Genomic DNA, 14,623 nt, shown 5'->3' with positions numbered 1-14,623 from the left:
GCGTATAACAGTCTCCCTATTGATGACCCCGCGACTTTTGGAGGAAAGCTGCGTATAGAGTCAAAGGCTTTTCCAATGTCTGATGTACCAAGGTTATAGCGTTCCGGCGCTAGGGGGCAACCTTGTTTCAGAGCCGTTTTGATGGAAATTTGGTCTGACAATGTCCCTGTTTTATCCAGCCTTTCTCTAATACTTGTGTCCAGATAAAGATCTTTGATGTTCTCCACAATGACTTGAGGACACTCCCAAGTCACAAGTTTGTCCCACAGTTTCGCTCTTCTAATTGTATCAAAGGCCTTAGACAGGTCAATGAAGGCGATGTAAATGTTCTGGTCTTTGTTCCTGGCAGATTTGGCTTTCAACAGGTTGATCAAATACATTTTTAGGGCGGTTCCTCGTCCCTTGACAAAACCAGACTGCCAGGCGTCTCTCCGGCCGTTCTGAATGCTCCATTCTGCTAAGGCCTTCAATAATGTGGACGCAAATACCTTCCATGCGACGTCCAGGAGGGCAATTGGTCTTTAGTTGTCAGGAGATGTTCTGAGCCCTTTTTTGTAAATGGCTACAACCACCGCTGTCTTCAAAGACTCTGGGATTTTTCCCGTACATAGCACATATTTAAATAGTCGATGCAAGAACCAGGCCCATTCTGGTGTATTACTTTTTAGTATCACATTCGTCAGTCCGTCTGGTCCCGGGGCTCTAGAGTTTTTTTTAGGTAATTCAATATGATTTCAATTGCCTCCATACCAATGTCTAATACGTCCGTCCTTGTGTTTGCCAAGGATCTACGTTGTGATGAAGTCAGATTATCCTCTTGCTGCTGCATGTAAAACTCACACCATTCGGTGCACCTATGGGGTTCGACAGTCGCACATCTTGGCGGGTGTCTGTTTCATTGATAATTGTCCAGATTTCCGCCTTATTTTTTTCTATCTTATTTTGTCCAACATTCACTCTGCGTCTTGGTTGAGCTTGGTTTTCTTATGTAAGTATAACCAGTTGCGGTATCTCTGTTTCAGCTTGTGGATCTCCTTGCTGTTATCCGCGGACCAGATCTTATTTAAACAGGTAATATTTTTCTTCATGTTGTTTTCCTTTTCCATAATATTCTATAATACAAATGGGAATGGATCTTAGTTGGTTTTTATCAATTTTCCCTTCCGCTCTATAACATTTAAAGTTCGGAATATAGTCGATCCTTTGCTTTTTTTGGTTGAATTCCAGATCCGCAATCAAGTCTTTTAATTTAAGATTTAGTCCTTTGATGTTCTCTGGTCGTATCTTAAGTTTTATTCCTCTTCCTGATGTCAGTATGTTGTGATTGCAAGTGATGATCTTATTGTTGCTAATGTTCCTGCAGGTAAGTTTCATCAGGTTATGGTCGCTGGCGAAGATTGTAATCACCTCCGACGTTAAGGTGTCCGTTGACAGATTTCTTGATGTACAAATGTAATCTAGTATTTCATTTGTTTGAGCCCCCTTCCATGTTGCTTGGGCCGGACATCCCCTTCGACCGTTCCGTTTAGTATCATGCAATCTCTTGATTGTATAATTTCTCTCCACCTTATTCCTCTTTTTTCTTTTGATGTTGATAACGCCAGATCGTGTACCATTGCCTACCTTTGTCCAAGCAGGTGCAATTTAAGTCGCCCACAATTATGCAAAGTGGGTCCGTCCACTTCTCTCACTGTTCGTCCAATAAACCTGATATTTGTTCCGGAACGTTCTTGTTGTATTGACTTGTGGGATTCCAGACAAATTCAGCAGGATCAAGACTCGGTTTGTCAACTTCTGCTTTGTCCGGTTGTATAACCACCATCTGAATGAAAGAGGAGGGGTTCTTGATCTCCACCACCCTCCAATTGTGTTTCTTTTAATTGCAACCAAAAGCCCTGACATAGGGCAACCTTTTGTTCCTTTTGTTGCTGGATTTAATACCACCAAATAACTTTCCAGCATTGGTGGTTGTTGCAACCAGGGTTCTTGTAAACAGAGGACTTTCAGGTTCTCCTTTTGTAATTCTGTGGTAAAGAGATGGCTAAAAGCCTCTTGTGTTCCAACTTCCAAGGGACCAAGAGCCATCCTTTTTGTTCTCTGTAAGTTATTGGGTATCTATTTTGTCAGCAATTAGGTGCTTTAACCATTTCCATCTTGCTGCTTCATTTTCGTCGCTGACTCTTGTTTTTCCCAAGTTTTGGCTCCGGCTACCATTATTATGGCTTTATCTCTGTGGTGACCTACGGCTCTTCCGATATTTGGGCTCTTTACCTTGCTTGTTGTTTGACCTGGGCGAGTGCTTTTTTTGTTCTTTTAATGTCTTGGCACTTTCTTAGCCCTTTGGTCTTAGCTGATGAGCTTCCTCCAAGAGCAATTGTATGACCAGGTTTGACACTGTGTGTAAGATCACTTTGTCTGTGCATGCTTCATTGGCAAATTCCACAATGGCAAAGTCATTGGTGGTAATTAGCCTTAATGCCGGGACATGATGTAACCAGCATATGACGTTTGCCCTGTTTAAGCTCAACCCATCATCAAAATGTAGTATACGCTCCAAGGTAAGACCAGGTTGCCTCGTGGTCCAATTATTATAATTTTTTAAAAAAATGTTTAACATTTTACATAATTAACAGAGCAAAGAAAACAAGACCCAAATGAAACAAGGTGCCAATGACCCCTACTATCCAAAGCCTCTCCCTCCCACTCCCAATCATTATGAACAGATTTCTATAATACACAATGGTCTATGGCATAAGCCCAGCATACAGAGGGTTCCAACGGTAGAACTGTGACCAAGTTCTTGAAGCACAGCTTGACACCCTATTAGAGATTTAGATGTGAGTAGTTAGCGACAGAGCCCCCCACAGTGGGGGGTTCACCACAGACTAGTCCTGCGGGGGGCTACCCAATAGTCATTGTTTTGATCATCTTTCCCTGCCATGTAACTTCTAAAAGGCCCCCAGTAGTCCTTAGGTTTGCTGTTATTAGGAAGCAATAGGTTGTACTGATTCTCCCTGCGCTCACAACGCAACATAAGGTTGAGCCAGTGCTGAAATGAGGGTGGTGAAGTGGCTCCTCAGGTACGCACCACCTAGTGCCCTTGCGAAAGCTGAAGCCATACTCACAGGGTGTTTTTCGCTACTGGATCCAACTTCCACAAGGGCCAGTAACCAGCATTCTGGAGATAGGGGGATGAGACAATCAGTCATACTCGACACTGCATCAGCAACTCTCACCCAGAAAGCGTGGATCCGGGGACACAACCACGCGACATGGATAAAATTAGGACATGGATTTGACAACATCTCTTGCATTCCAGGGGTTCAATGTGGCAATAGTTTGTTCAACCTGAGGGGAGAAAAGTACATCTGGTGTAAAAATGTGAAGTGGATCAGGCGGAATCTGTTATTGGAGAAAATGGATTTGGTCTGGGTGCAGATCTGACCCCATTGATCGTTAGACAGCGTTTTCCGCAGGGCACCCTCCCAACTATCCCTGGAGCGGGTGTGAAGCAGGGTCTTGGTCGCTCGGGCCATACTTTACAAGGTCGAAACTAGTTTCCTGGTGGATATCGGGCGGTGATGTATGTCATGAGAGGAGAGGGGAGAGGGGAGTTCAATACCTCCCTCAGTCGGAAATATAAAAGCTGTGTGATAGAGTTCCAGGCGCCCCTTGATTTAAGAACTTCCCATGATATAAATTTCCCTTCCGGGGCTGCATCCCCCAATCTATGGATTTGTAGATTAGAGAAGTGTTGTATAAAAATAGACTCATGTGTGAGTGGTATACCCCGGACGTGAAATATAGCCATAGTGGGGGTGTACCATTGGGACATCCCGGACCGCATCGCTAGCCCGTGCCAGGTTCTAATGGTGATATCCACCGGCTGGACCTCTACCGTCGGGTATTTCTCCCGCGTGGCTCACAGGAGACCCCTAAGGTCATCTGGACAGGCAATGGCCCTCTCAAGGCGTGAATGGGGTAAGTCGTCCGAGGGAGCCCACCACCAAGTGGCATACTGGGCCTGGGCAATCAAATAATATAAAAAAAGGTCGGGGACATCCAGCCCTCCCTGGGAGTAGGGGCGACAAAGTCTGTAGGGAGGCACAGGGGTGTTTCCCAGCCCAGATCAGTTTGGTCATCATGCCCTTCACTCTTCACCAAAAGGACACAAGGGGCCATACCGGAACCTGTTAAACACATATTTTAATTTTGAAGGATCACCATCTTAGAAAGCGAGATTCGGCAGCTTGGGAAATGGGAAGGCGCACTCAGGTGTCCACTCAGTGTTCCACATATTGTATAGCTGTAATATAATTCTCCTCGTATAGCCTAGCTGGAATGTGGAAACACAGACACCCAAGTAACGGATACCCTGTGGGCGCCAGGCGAAAGAGTCTGCAAACTCCTGGGGGGAAACGCCAGGGGTGAGTGGAAGCACCTTGGATTTGGTCCAGTTGATAGGAAGGCTGGATAGAGCCCTGAATTTAGCTATCTCATCAACCACGGGTTCCAGGTTAGTCTGCGGGTTCTTGATGTATACCAACATGTCGTCCACATACAATGAGACAATGGAGGTGTGCGAGCAAAGTGTTACCCCTCTATGGGCATGTTATTCTCTTAGGACACATGCCACTGGCTCTATGGCCAGGGCAAATAGGATGGGGGAGAAGGGGCAGCCTTGTCTGGTGCCTCGACATGGAAGAATAGTGTCAGACTGAATACCATTAGTATACACCAAGGCCCGGGGGGCTGTATACAGCAGACGGATCCAATACAAAAACGTAATGCCCAGACCTGCCCGCCGAAGAACCTCAAACAGAAAAGGCCATTAGACTGAGTCAAATGCCTTTTCGGCGTCCAGTGCTGCCACTACTATAAGGACCTCTGGGTTAACATTATGCATCAGAGTGAACAGTCTGCATAGATTATTCTGTGTGAACCGTCCCGGTATGAAGCCGGCCTGGTCTGGTAAAACCAGGGCGGGCATGTGGGGCAAGAGCCTGTCTGCAAGTAGCTTCGCTAGGATCTTGTTATCAGTGTTCACCAAAGACAAGGGCCTATAAGATGAACATTGACTGGCGTCTTTGTCTGGTTTAAGCAGGACCGTCACCAGGGCCGTCCTGGTGGATTCCGGAAGCACCCCGACCGAGATGGATGCCTCTAACATACTTCGCAAATGAGGAATGAGTAGGTACGGAAAAGCTTTGTACAATTCAGCAGTAATACTGTCGGTCTCTGGGGCCCCTACCATTAGGAAGAGATTGAATTATTTTAATCAGTTCCTCATCCGAGGGGGGGTACGGGTACATTCAGCAGCGCGCCCACCTCCGGGTCAAGCCATCCCAAAGCAATCCTATCCAGGTACTGCACGATATCATCATGCCCTGCCATACACTTGGAGGAATACAGCGTATCATAGTACCTCCCAAATGTTTCTTTTATCTGCCCAGAGTCTCTAGTGGATTCCCCTTCCCTCTACTATTGGTTATAGGTGTCGTTCCTGCCTTATGGCCCAAGCCAGAGTTTTGCTCGGGCGGTCACCCTCACCGTATCTGGCAGCCATAATCGGGTCCCCCAAGAATCTTTCCTCATCGGCCATCAGGGAGCAGATCTCCTGTTTCTTAGCCTCAATGCTAGCCTGGACCTCGGAGGGGTCATCCTGTGAGAGACGCCTCTCCATATCCTTCAAATCTTTTTCTTTAGATAAAATATTTCTATGGATACACTTCAGAAACCCACCCTCCTGAGTGATGCACCAACCCCAAATAAACACTTTAAATGTTTCCCTGACCACCCTGGGGTGTGAGACTGAGTCAGCATTTATTCTAAAAAATTCTGAGATGGCTAGACCGATATCTTCACGAAATACCAAGTCTTCCAGAGCCCGAGCTCTAAATCGCCATCGCACTTGTTTGGGAGAGACAATCGCGCCTGTGAATTGCACTAGCACTGGGGAGTGATCGGACAGGGTACGAGGTAAGATTAATGTTTTCGAGGTTCGGGGGACATGTAGATGTAGTCTATTCTGGTGGAGCTCCCATGTATGCTCGAGTAAAAAGTGAATTCCCGTCTATCTGACTGTTGAAGGCGCCAAACGTCGACCAAGGAGTAGTCCAAAGCTATTGAAGACTATTTTGTCGCCGCACGGGAGAGGGACGCCCGAGCTGTCAAGGACCTGTCATGCGTCAGAGATATAGCCACATTAAAGTCCCCCACCCATACCACCTCGTAACCCTGGAACAAATGCAGATGGTCAGCACAGTCCTGAAAAAAATCTGGGCAGTCATAGTTGAGACCATATTTGTTTATAAACAGGATGGGCCATCCCGCGATTTCCCAAGCCACCAGGACAAAATGACCCTGCGTATCAGTGATCACTTTGTGCAGTTTAAACTCTAGCGAGCGGTGGATGTATATTGCAACCCCCCTACAGTGGGCGGAGTAGGAGGATGGATATCTGTATTCCCCAACCCGCAAGCACTGGGAGTTTGTGTTCCTTCCCCAAGTGGGATTATTGAATACATAGGACATTCACATGGTGATTCCGGAAATAGTTTGAAATGAGGCGAGTCTTCTTCCCATTAGTGAACCCCCGAATATTCCAAGTGACCAGAGTGAGTACAGTATTGGGGGGGCTGGGAGTCCACCCCCGACGATGAGTCACGTCACTAAGGGATCGGGAATGTGGATTAAGGTAACTACTGTGTTACCATGGATGAAGCTGTGAATTATGGGCTGCTTAGTGGAAACCCAGAGTGCAAATAATCTCATTGACATGGAAGAGGGAACCCTCCCGCACCTCCCTACAAAACCCTGTGCAATACCTACTGTAACCTTCGTTGAACTTTGAACAGTAGCTTCCCCCCCACCCACGCCAGAAATCCCAATCTACTGGCCATGACACCCCTCCCCCACCCAAACACCCTTGGCATGGGGTTGCTGGCGGCCGCTGTGGCTCCTAGTGTCAGGAGGCTTTACCATATCCCTTGAAAAGCATTCAAAAACCATATGACAACAGTAATTTCAATAGTTAAATGGAACCAGTCAAGGATATGGCCCGGAGGGGTAGGCGCACCCTGCAGGAGAAATGCGCATTCCACCGAGCGCTCAACTCAAGGGGAGCCCGGCGGGGACCCATCCAGGGCCACAATTTCAGTTGCAAATCTCTCTGCAGCGTCCGGGGAAGTGAAGAACAGAGTTTTACCTTCATGGACCACCCGTAGCTTAGCTGGATACAACATGGCATAGCGCACAGCTTTTTGTCAGAGGATGTTTTTCGCATTCTGGAACGGCTTCCTCTGGTCCTGTACTTGTTGTCTGAAGTCCGGAAAGAGACGTATCATAGCTGAACCCCACCTCAAGACTTTCCTCTCCCTCTCCACCCTCAGCAGTGTATCCCGGTAATTGAAGATACAGGCAATGATTGCCCTCTCAGGGGCCCCCGGCGGCGGTCTATTCGCCAGCGAGCGATGAGCCCGCTCCACCATAAAGTGGTTTGTGACCAGGGGGTTATCGAGTATCTCGATGAGTAGCTTTTCCACAAACTGTTCCATATTGTCTATCCGGGTGGTCTCCGCCACCCCTGTGATCCGTATATTATTCCGCCTAGATCTACCTTCAAGATCTTCGTTCTTGGCCACAACTTTTTACAGTTTGCTGGAGGGAGGCGACCTCTCGCTGGAGCACTGCGATTTTATCCTCACCATCCCCGATTCTATGCTCCGCTTCAGCCATTCTTCCACACAGCTTGTCAATCTGTACCGCCGACACATCCACCTTACATGATAAAGTGTTAATTTTAGCCCCTAGATTGTCCGTGCTCCCTTTCAGCACCAACAGGGTTTGATTGAGAGCTGCAATGTCTATCTGTGAAGAACCGGGGATAGCCTCCTGATGTGGTGGGTCTCGGTCTGGTCTGGCAAATTGCTCCATTTTCCACTATTTTTTCTGGTTGCCCATTCCAATCAGTCTCTGAGGGGGACACCGCTTGTTTTGGAATCTGCCTCAGTAAGGGGACCGCAGAGAGGCAGGTATGATACCCCGAGGGACTCACGAAGTGGACCCAAAGGCTGCCTGGCGAGATGACGTCTGCGAGAAATAAATCCGGGTGACCTGGTGGAGCCGGATGGACATAGGAGGCTGTATTGTGATAGGTGCCAATTGCGCCGGACGGGGCAGGCAGGGACCAAACAAGAGTGCCCCGACCCCGAGTGGATACGCTTTATGGTGGTCCTGACGGGGAAGTCGGCGGGCGTGGAGCCAGGACCCGAGCACTAGGTGAACTCACTCGCTAAAAAACAGGTATTTGGGGCCCATTGGGATGTATAATACTGTCCTTCCACAAGGGGCCCAGGCGCCCAGACCCAGTTGCAAGAAGGTATCCCTCTGCCCCACGCCACGACCCCCGCCAATAATATGAGGCAGGAACCAACAAATGTATTCTGCACCGGTGAAGCGCTTGATCCAGCCAGTTGTGGGGCAAACTCAACTGCAGCAAGCCTGGAGCAGCATGCACTCACAGATAGCGCCGTGGTCCGTACACATCCAGCCCCTTGTCAATAGACGTTGGTTGTTTAGAGGAAACCCAAGCTTGACCAAAGAATCCTGAGGGTGCCCCAGCGGTGCAGTGTCCGTACATCTATGCCCAAGGTAGAGGGGCACACACCATGATGAAGCCCTGCCCGAGGGCATGCAGATCCGTAATCCAGCAGCTTTCCACGGAAGAGGAGGGGAAGGGAGGCACTTCAGATGGATCCTGCCGTCCGTTTTGCTGGGGGTGGGTTGGGCGCAACAGGCCAGCAGGAGGTGTGGGGGGAGGAGCATGCCCACAGGAGGAGCAGCTAACCGGCCCGCATAACTGCTGTATCCCTCCAGCCCCCCTCACCAGCCTCTGGCGGGTGACGAGCGCTGCAGCCGGGACGGCTTGTCTCCCCCGATGGAAGGCCTCCCAAGTCAGGCCAAAGCCGCACGATCAGGAGCCACAACTTCCTCCACAGGGGGGCTGGAACACCCCCACTGGTCTCCAGACTGGTTGAGGACCCGCGCTCCGCAGCTCGGGCACACCAGCCTCCGAGCATACAGGGCCCAGCGCCCAGCTGAGTGCAGAACCGTGGCCACAGTAGGGAGGAGGCCGACTGCCTCGCAGGGTGCTCCGGGCAAACCAAAGGAGATACGACTATTGAAGATTAGTGACGAGGCGCAGACCCGCACCACAGCGAACACTGCTGGGGAATGGTCCGAGGGCCGCAGGGTCCGGCGGCCTCGCACCCATGAGCCTGGGGATTATGAGGAAATCTCGGGTGCTGCTAGACCGCCACTGCACCCACGGGTGCCAAATGTGTTTAGCTGCAGCACGGCAGCAGGATCCCAGCTAAGCGACGGTGTTGAAGGCCATATATCATCCGAATGTTCTAGCCTCCAACTGAGCACTTTCTGGCGTCGGCCATCTAGCCCCTCGTGGTCCGATTATTGTCAGGATTTGCATGCTGGTGCTGTTGGTTTATGGTTTCCACAAGGTTTGCGTCCATCGCTTGCCCCTTAGCTTGTGATGCCGGTTTATTGCTGTGGGTCGTTAATGAAGGGACCAACCTCTTTCTTGAAGTCCTGTCCCTTAAGGACGAGTTTTCCAAACCCTGTCCCCGGTGGTCTGTCCCAGGATAGTTCTTTGTTAATATATCCCCCAATTTTTTGTTGCTTCCTGTAGTTGCCATCCGTTCCATAGGTTGTAAATGGCTTTGAGCTCTCCACCCTCCCTCCTTTCTTGAGTGCGGTTAGGTGTTTCATCATTTGATGTGAATCCATCACTCGCTCTCGGTCGTGTCACACTCTTCATTGGTTATGGTCTTGTTCTTCTGCTCTTTCACCCAATGCCTCGCCTTGTCTTCGGATATTGTATATGTTGAGAGGTCCATTAGATCTGGTTCTGAGCACCCATCATCCACAAACTCTGGGGTAGCATTTTCCTTGGTGCTCTGTTCTACCCTGACCTTTTTCTTTGGGTTGATTAGTTGAGCCATTATGCTCGGCTGGTCTTTTAGTAAGTCTGATTTTTTATAAATGCACAGCTTTTATTGAAATTTGTTTTTTTTTTTTGGTAGTGTTTGGTTTTTCTGTTTTTTCCCGGGGACAGAGATATTCCGCTCGTCAGGTTTTTTTACTCTGTTCCACCCGCTTTCTTCTGTTTTATGACACCACCTTGTTTTTTATACCCAGTGTTTGGGATTCTTTTCTTGAAAAACTTGCATACATCTGTGTTAAGATTTGCTTTCAAATTGCTGGTGTTAGCGTTTTGGGTTTTTTTTTAACCAAGACTTCTGAGGTCTTCATTATCTGCTCCTTCTCTTTGTTAACTACTTGCTGTTTTTCTGTGTTGGCAAATACTGGCAGTTATGTTTTGGGGACGATCCCCACCTGGTTATATTCTGAGACTTTCAGGTTCCATTGAGGAGATTGAATCCCAATGTTGTGTCTGTGACTCATTTACTGAGTGTCCTTTTGAGGTCCTGTCCTCTTGATTTCTGCACTTTTCTCCGACCAACCCTACCCTACTAGATTTCTCCATATTTGCAGAGTTTTGGCTGTCGGACGTTGGTCTCATCCTGAGGTTGGTTTCTTGAATTGTTTCTTGGGCTCTCAACCCTCCCTCCCTGTTGCTCTCCGGTCTTATCGTTTTGGGACCCTCTGACTCTGTTCTTGGGGTCTCTAGTGCGGCTACACTCCTCCAGGGGTTTTCTCCACTTGTTAAATCTTTTCCTGTTTGACATTTTCTTCTTGCTTCTTTCTTTTTCAATATAGGTTCAATTATGTCATGCAAGAGCTCAGAAACACTTACTTGCAGTGCTATTATCCAGGTTGCTTTGTATTGCTGGTATAAACCCTTCCACAAATATGGATTTAGAATGGACCATTGCAAGCAGGGTTGATTGTTCTTTCATGGTTCCTGCAATCTCCTCATATAGTTTCATGAAGGGTGCCAAAATCGATGTCATTGTCACTACTAGTGTTCTTCCTCTGACCTGCCAGCTTTCTTGAAGGGCTCGTTCTCAGGTGTCCTCGATGTGGAGGCATTTTGTTTCTCCAAACAATGCTGGTCGCCACTCCTTGACCCCATTGTCGGAGTAGCCTGTTCTGTGTTCCTGACGGGAGGTTTCTGGTGAGTCTGATTATTTCTTTTCTTAATTAGGGCTGGGTTGTTTTCTATGGCTGATTTCTCCATATTTAATGAAGTATCGAGCAGAATGTCATCCTGATATTTCGTCATCATTGCCTCCCAATCTTATGAGCGGGATTGTCGCCGTCTTACCCTGATGTTGTTCATTACCGAAAGGGAATCTGGTTACCAGTTCCTTATTCATTGATGTTGCGGGTTTCCAGAAATGTGTTGCTTTGGTGCTAGAGGAGCCCTGATAGCCTGCGTGTTTCATTGCCAACCCTAACTTGTAAGGCCTCCATGTATTACTATAGGTGTCCGGGCCTTCTCTCTGGGCAAAATATTTTGTCCTTTTTACTGTGCATCTTAAAGGGGGACTCGCAGGTTTTCTCTTTCTCCCTGGGAGAGTGAGTTGGTGGTACCTCATCATGTTCAGTGTCAGTAAAATTTTTCCTTTTCAAGAAAATCTTTGGTAGTTCATTCCCCGGTTGGGAGTTTGTTTTTCGTTCATTTTTTGACTCCTTGTAAATTTATCCTTTGTTGCTTCCTGGCCATCTGCAATGTTTTTTTGCGATGTCTGCGGCGATACAACTGGTCTTGTTGGGTCCCGGGGATTAGCTAATTTCTCTGTATGCCCCAGTTCTTTTGTAGATAAGGCTGGTACCTGTTCAAGGCAGGTCGCAGACCGCCGCTGTAATTACAGGTTGCCTGCCACAATCTCTAATCCCGCCCCCACTACCCACCCCACCCCCGCCCCCCCCCCCCCCCTCCGAGGATCCCTTGGTCTCATTGCATCCTCTGTTCTGTTCTGTAGGCAGGTTATCTATATATTGGGCCGTACTTGCACCAATTGAAGCTTGGATGTTAAAGGGACAGCTACTTTGGGGGTTTGATGCTTCCCGGATATCCTCCACCCGGGTCCACCTCCGCTGCCCATGATGGTGTCGAGCAAGCAGTTTCTTGGCTTCCCCCCTCCACCCCACACAGTTGAGCCGATTAATTAGTTATTTTCACAGCTTTGATCGCAATTTTAACCCTGCTTGGTACAGAGGGTGACTCAGTCTGAGACACCGAGTCACCTTGTGCAGGTATAGTCAGCTTTAACATACCTTCTAATTAACCAGTAGGTTTCACATACTCCTCTTACCTTCTGTCCTCGATTATTCGGATCCTTGTGCTCACTACTCACTGTCACCGGACACTCACACAGACTCCGCTACGCTATGCTTTACTTCCGGTTTTTGTTGGGAAGTGGACGTAGGGATGTGGAGTGTTTGGTTGACAGGGGCTGCCAAGAGTATCCAAGGAAGAAAGACTCTGCTGCAGGGTGCAGGAAGAAAGATTTCTCAATGTCTTTCCTTGCAGCTTCCTGTACTCCTATGCGGCAAAATAAATAGTACTCCAAAGAAAATTCAGCATGGGCTGCACACCGGACACTCAGACACACTCCGTGTAGAAATGCCGGCCGGTGACCCGGCGTTGGAAGGGACGCACATTGACTGGAAAGTTTAAGGAAGTATTGGCAGGCAAATTGGATACTCGCTGCTGGTATAGATAGTGTTTCTTGAAGTGTTCTTGCCACGAATACAATGACAGGCATGCTGCCGTTGTATTGTTGCTGCAACACATTTCACATATGAAGCGGGAGACAAATGTGACCTTTTTTGTTTATGTATGGAATAGAGAACAATTATTCCTTTTTGTTGGCAAAACAACCTTAAATGGTCTTTTAAGATTTGTGATGAAGATTGTAAACTATCCGTGTAGAAATGTATTATACTTATTGTTTGGGCAAATATATCATGATAATTGTAACCAAAAGGTTCTAAAGTAATCCGGGGGTGGTGGTGGAGGGATGGGGGCATCGGAGAGATAAGGTTTACCATTTGCCAGATTGCTCTTTTGTAAATTGACTACTACTTGTTTGAGTGTTGTTTAAAATGACTTTACTGAACAAAGAATACATATTATGCACTGTACAGATATTTTCTAAGATGTTGAACCTTCTTTTCTTTTCTGCTCTACAGAAGAACATACCAGTTGAAAGTGCATTAAATGACAAGCAGAAACTGACAGATATTTATGTTCAGCATGTTATACCACTTCCCCAAAGGAGTCTGCCAAAGAGTCGCTGGGGCAAAATGATGGAAGATAAAAGGGGGAAAAGTGTTTCTCCTACACAGCAAAATAAAAGGTAAACTTTAGCAAATGTTACTGGGGTCCCAAAAGGGAGGCCCACTTGCCCAAGTTTTAAGTCCTCTGCTAATCGCCGACATGTTTTAAAATTAAATGAATAGCCTTTTTTTTTTTAAACCAACCATGAAATAGATCAAGGCACCCTGATTTATTTACCGAAATACGTTGACAATGTCCTCTGGGCCATTATCTTCCGTTGGAAAAAAAATGGAAATTGTCAAGGTGGTTCTTTTCGAGTTCTGTCTCCACAATCTTAAATTTCCTGCCATTTTATTTGAAACTTTTTTTGTTCAACCCTGCTTTTCTGCCGTTAAATCGACAAAGTATGTGTCCATGCACCAATCTGTTTGCTTTACCTTATGTATACTTCTATTATTGCTGTGTACCAGTTACGTTGGTGGTACCACAAAGGGGTTCGTGCATGAAATGTAACCTTTCAAAAGAGTATGGCGATTCTGCTGAGGTGAAGATTTTCTTTCAATGAATCATGAGACGATCACGTTATTGCAAGGTGATTGACATAAAATAGAGCACAGAAGTATGTATTCCAACAAACGAAGATTAAATCTACTACAGAGTGCTTTAAAAAAAAAGATTCGAAAAATGTGAGTCCGCAACAAGGCTGTAGAGCCTGTTCTATGGTATTGTGCCTACTTAGATGGGTCTACAATCAAGTTTTCACTCAATACGACCCAGGAAAGAAATAAACATTAGCAAATCAGTTTGGTACATCATTAAGAAATGTCTGGATCATAGAATTAAGAGGTTTAGATTTAGAATGGCTCATCCTGTCCATTCCCTTCCTTTTGGTGCAGGGACAGTCGCATTATTAATGTTGATCACCATAAGGCCTCTACCTTTGTAAATTAATGTATTAATTCAAATAGAAGAACTCTGGTAGATAATGTCAATGGACACCAGACAGCTTGTTGTCTTCCCCCTCACTTAGCCACACCCATCCCGTCATTAGGCCTTGATCGTCTCTGCAAGTGACACTGCCCAGTTGATAGACCAGTATATCTTAGACCCGTTTATGTGATAAACTCATATGCTGCACACATTTGCTGCCGAGTTATTTGCTCTGCAGAAACTGGATTTAGACACAGACCGAGTCACATTTTGTTTGTTTATGCTGTCTGTTATACTGTCACTTAGCAGTGTGCTTTTGTTTGAACTTTATCACACAGGTAGTTTGTGGCCTGTTTCTAACACTAGAAGAAATGGATCAAAACGTAACTTTTATTTGATGCCCCCACGCCCCATATTGGCACAGTT

General features: G+C 47.0%; 1 protein-coding gene across 1 annotated transcript in view; it reads left to right on the top strand.

The window, feature by feature from the left end:
• C7PH2orf49 (chromosome 7p C2orf49 homolog) overlaps nt 1–14,623 on the top strand; it is a 256,914-nt gene that overhangs the window by 77,929 nt on the left and 164,362 nt on the right. Inside the window, exon 2 of the mRNA XM_069636916.1 lies at nt 13,180–13,346. Coding sequence (XP_069493017.1) covers nt 13,180–13,346 — 167 coding nt within the window. The remainder of the gene's footprint in view (nt 1–13,179; nt 13,347–14,623) is intronic.

Source organism: Ambystoma mexicanum, chromosome 7p (assembly GCF_040938575.1).
Source record: "Ambystoma mexicanum isolate Mex_15411 chromosome 7p, UKY_AmexF1_1, whole genome shotgun sequence".
NCBI classification, from domain to species: domain Eukaryota; kingdom Metazoa; phylum Chordata; class Amphibia; order Caudata; family Ambystomatidae; genus Ambystoma; species Ambystoma mexicanum.
This window is presented reverse-complemented; position numbering and strand designations above follow the sequence as displayed.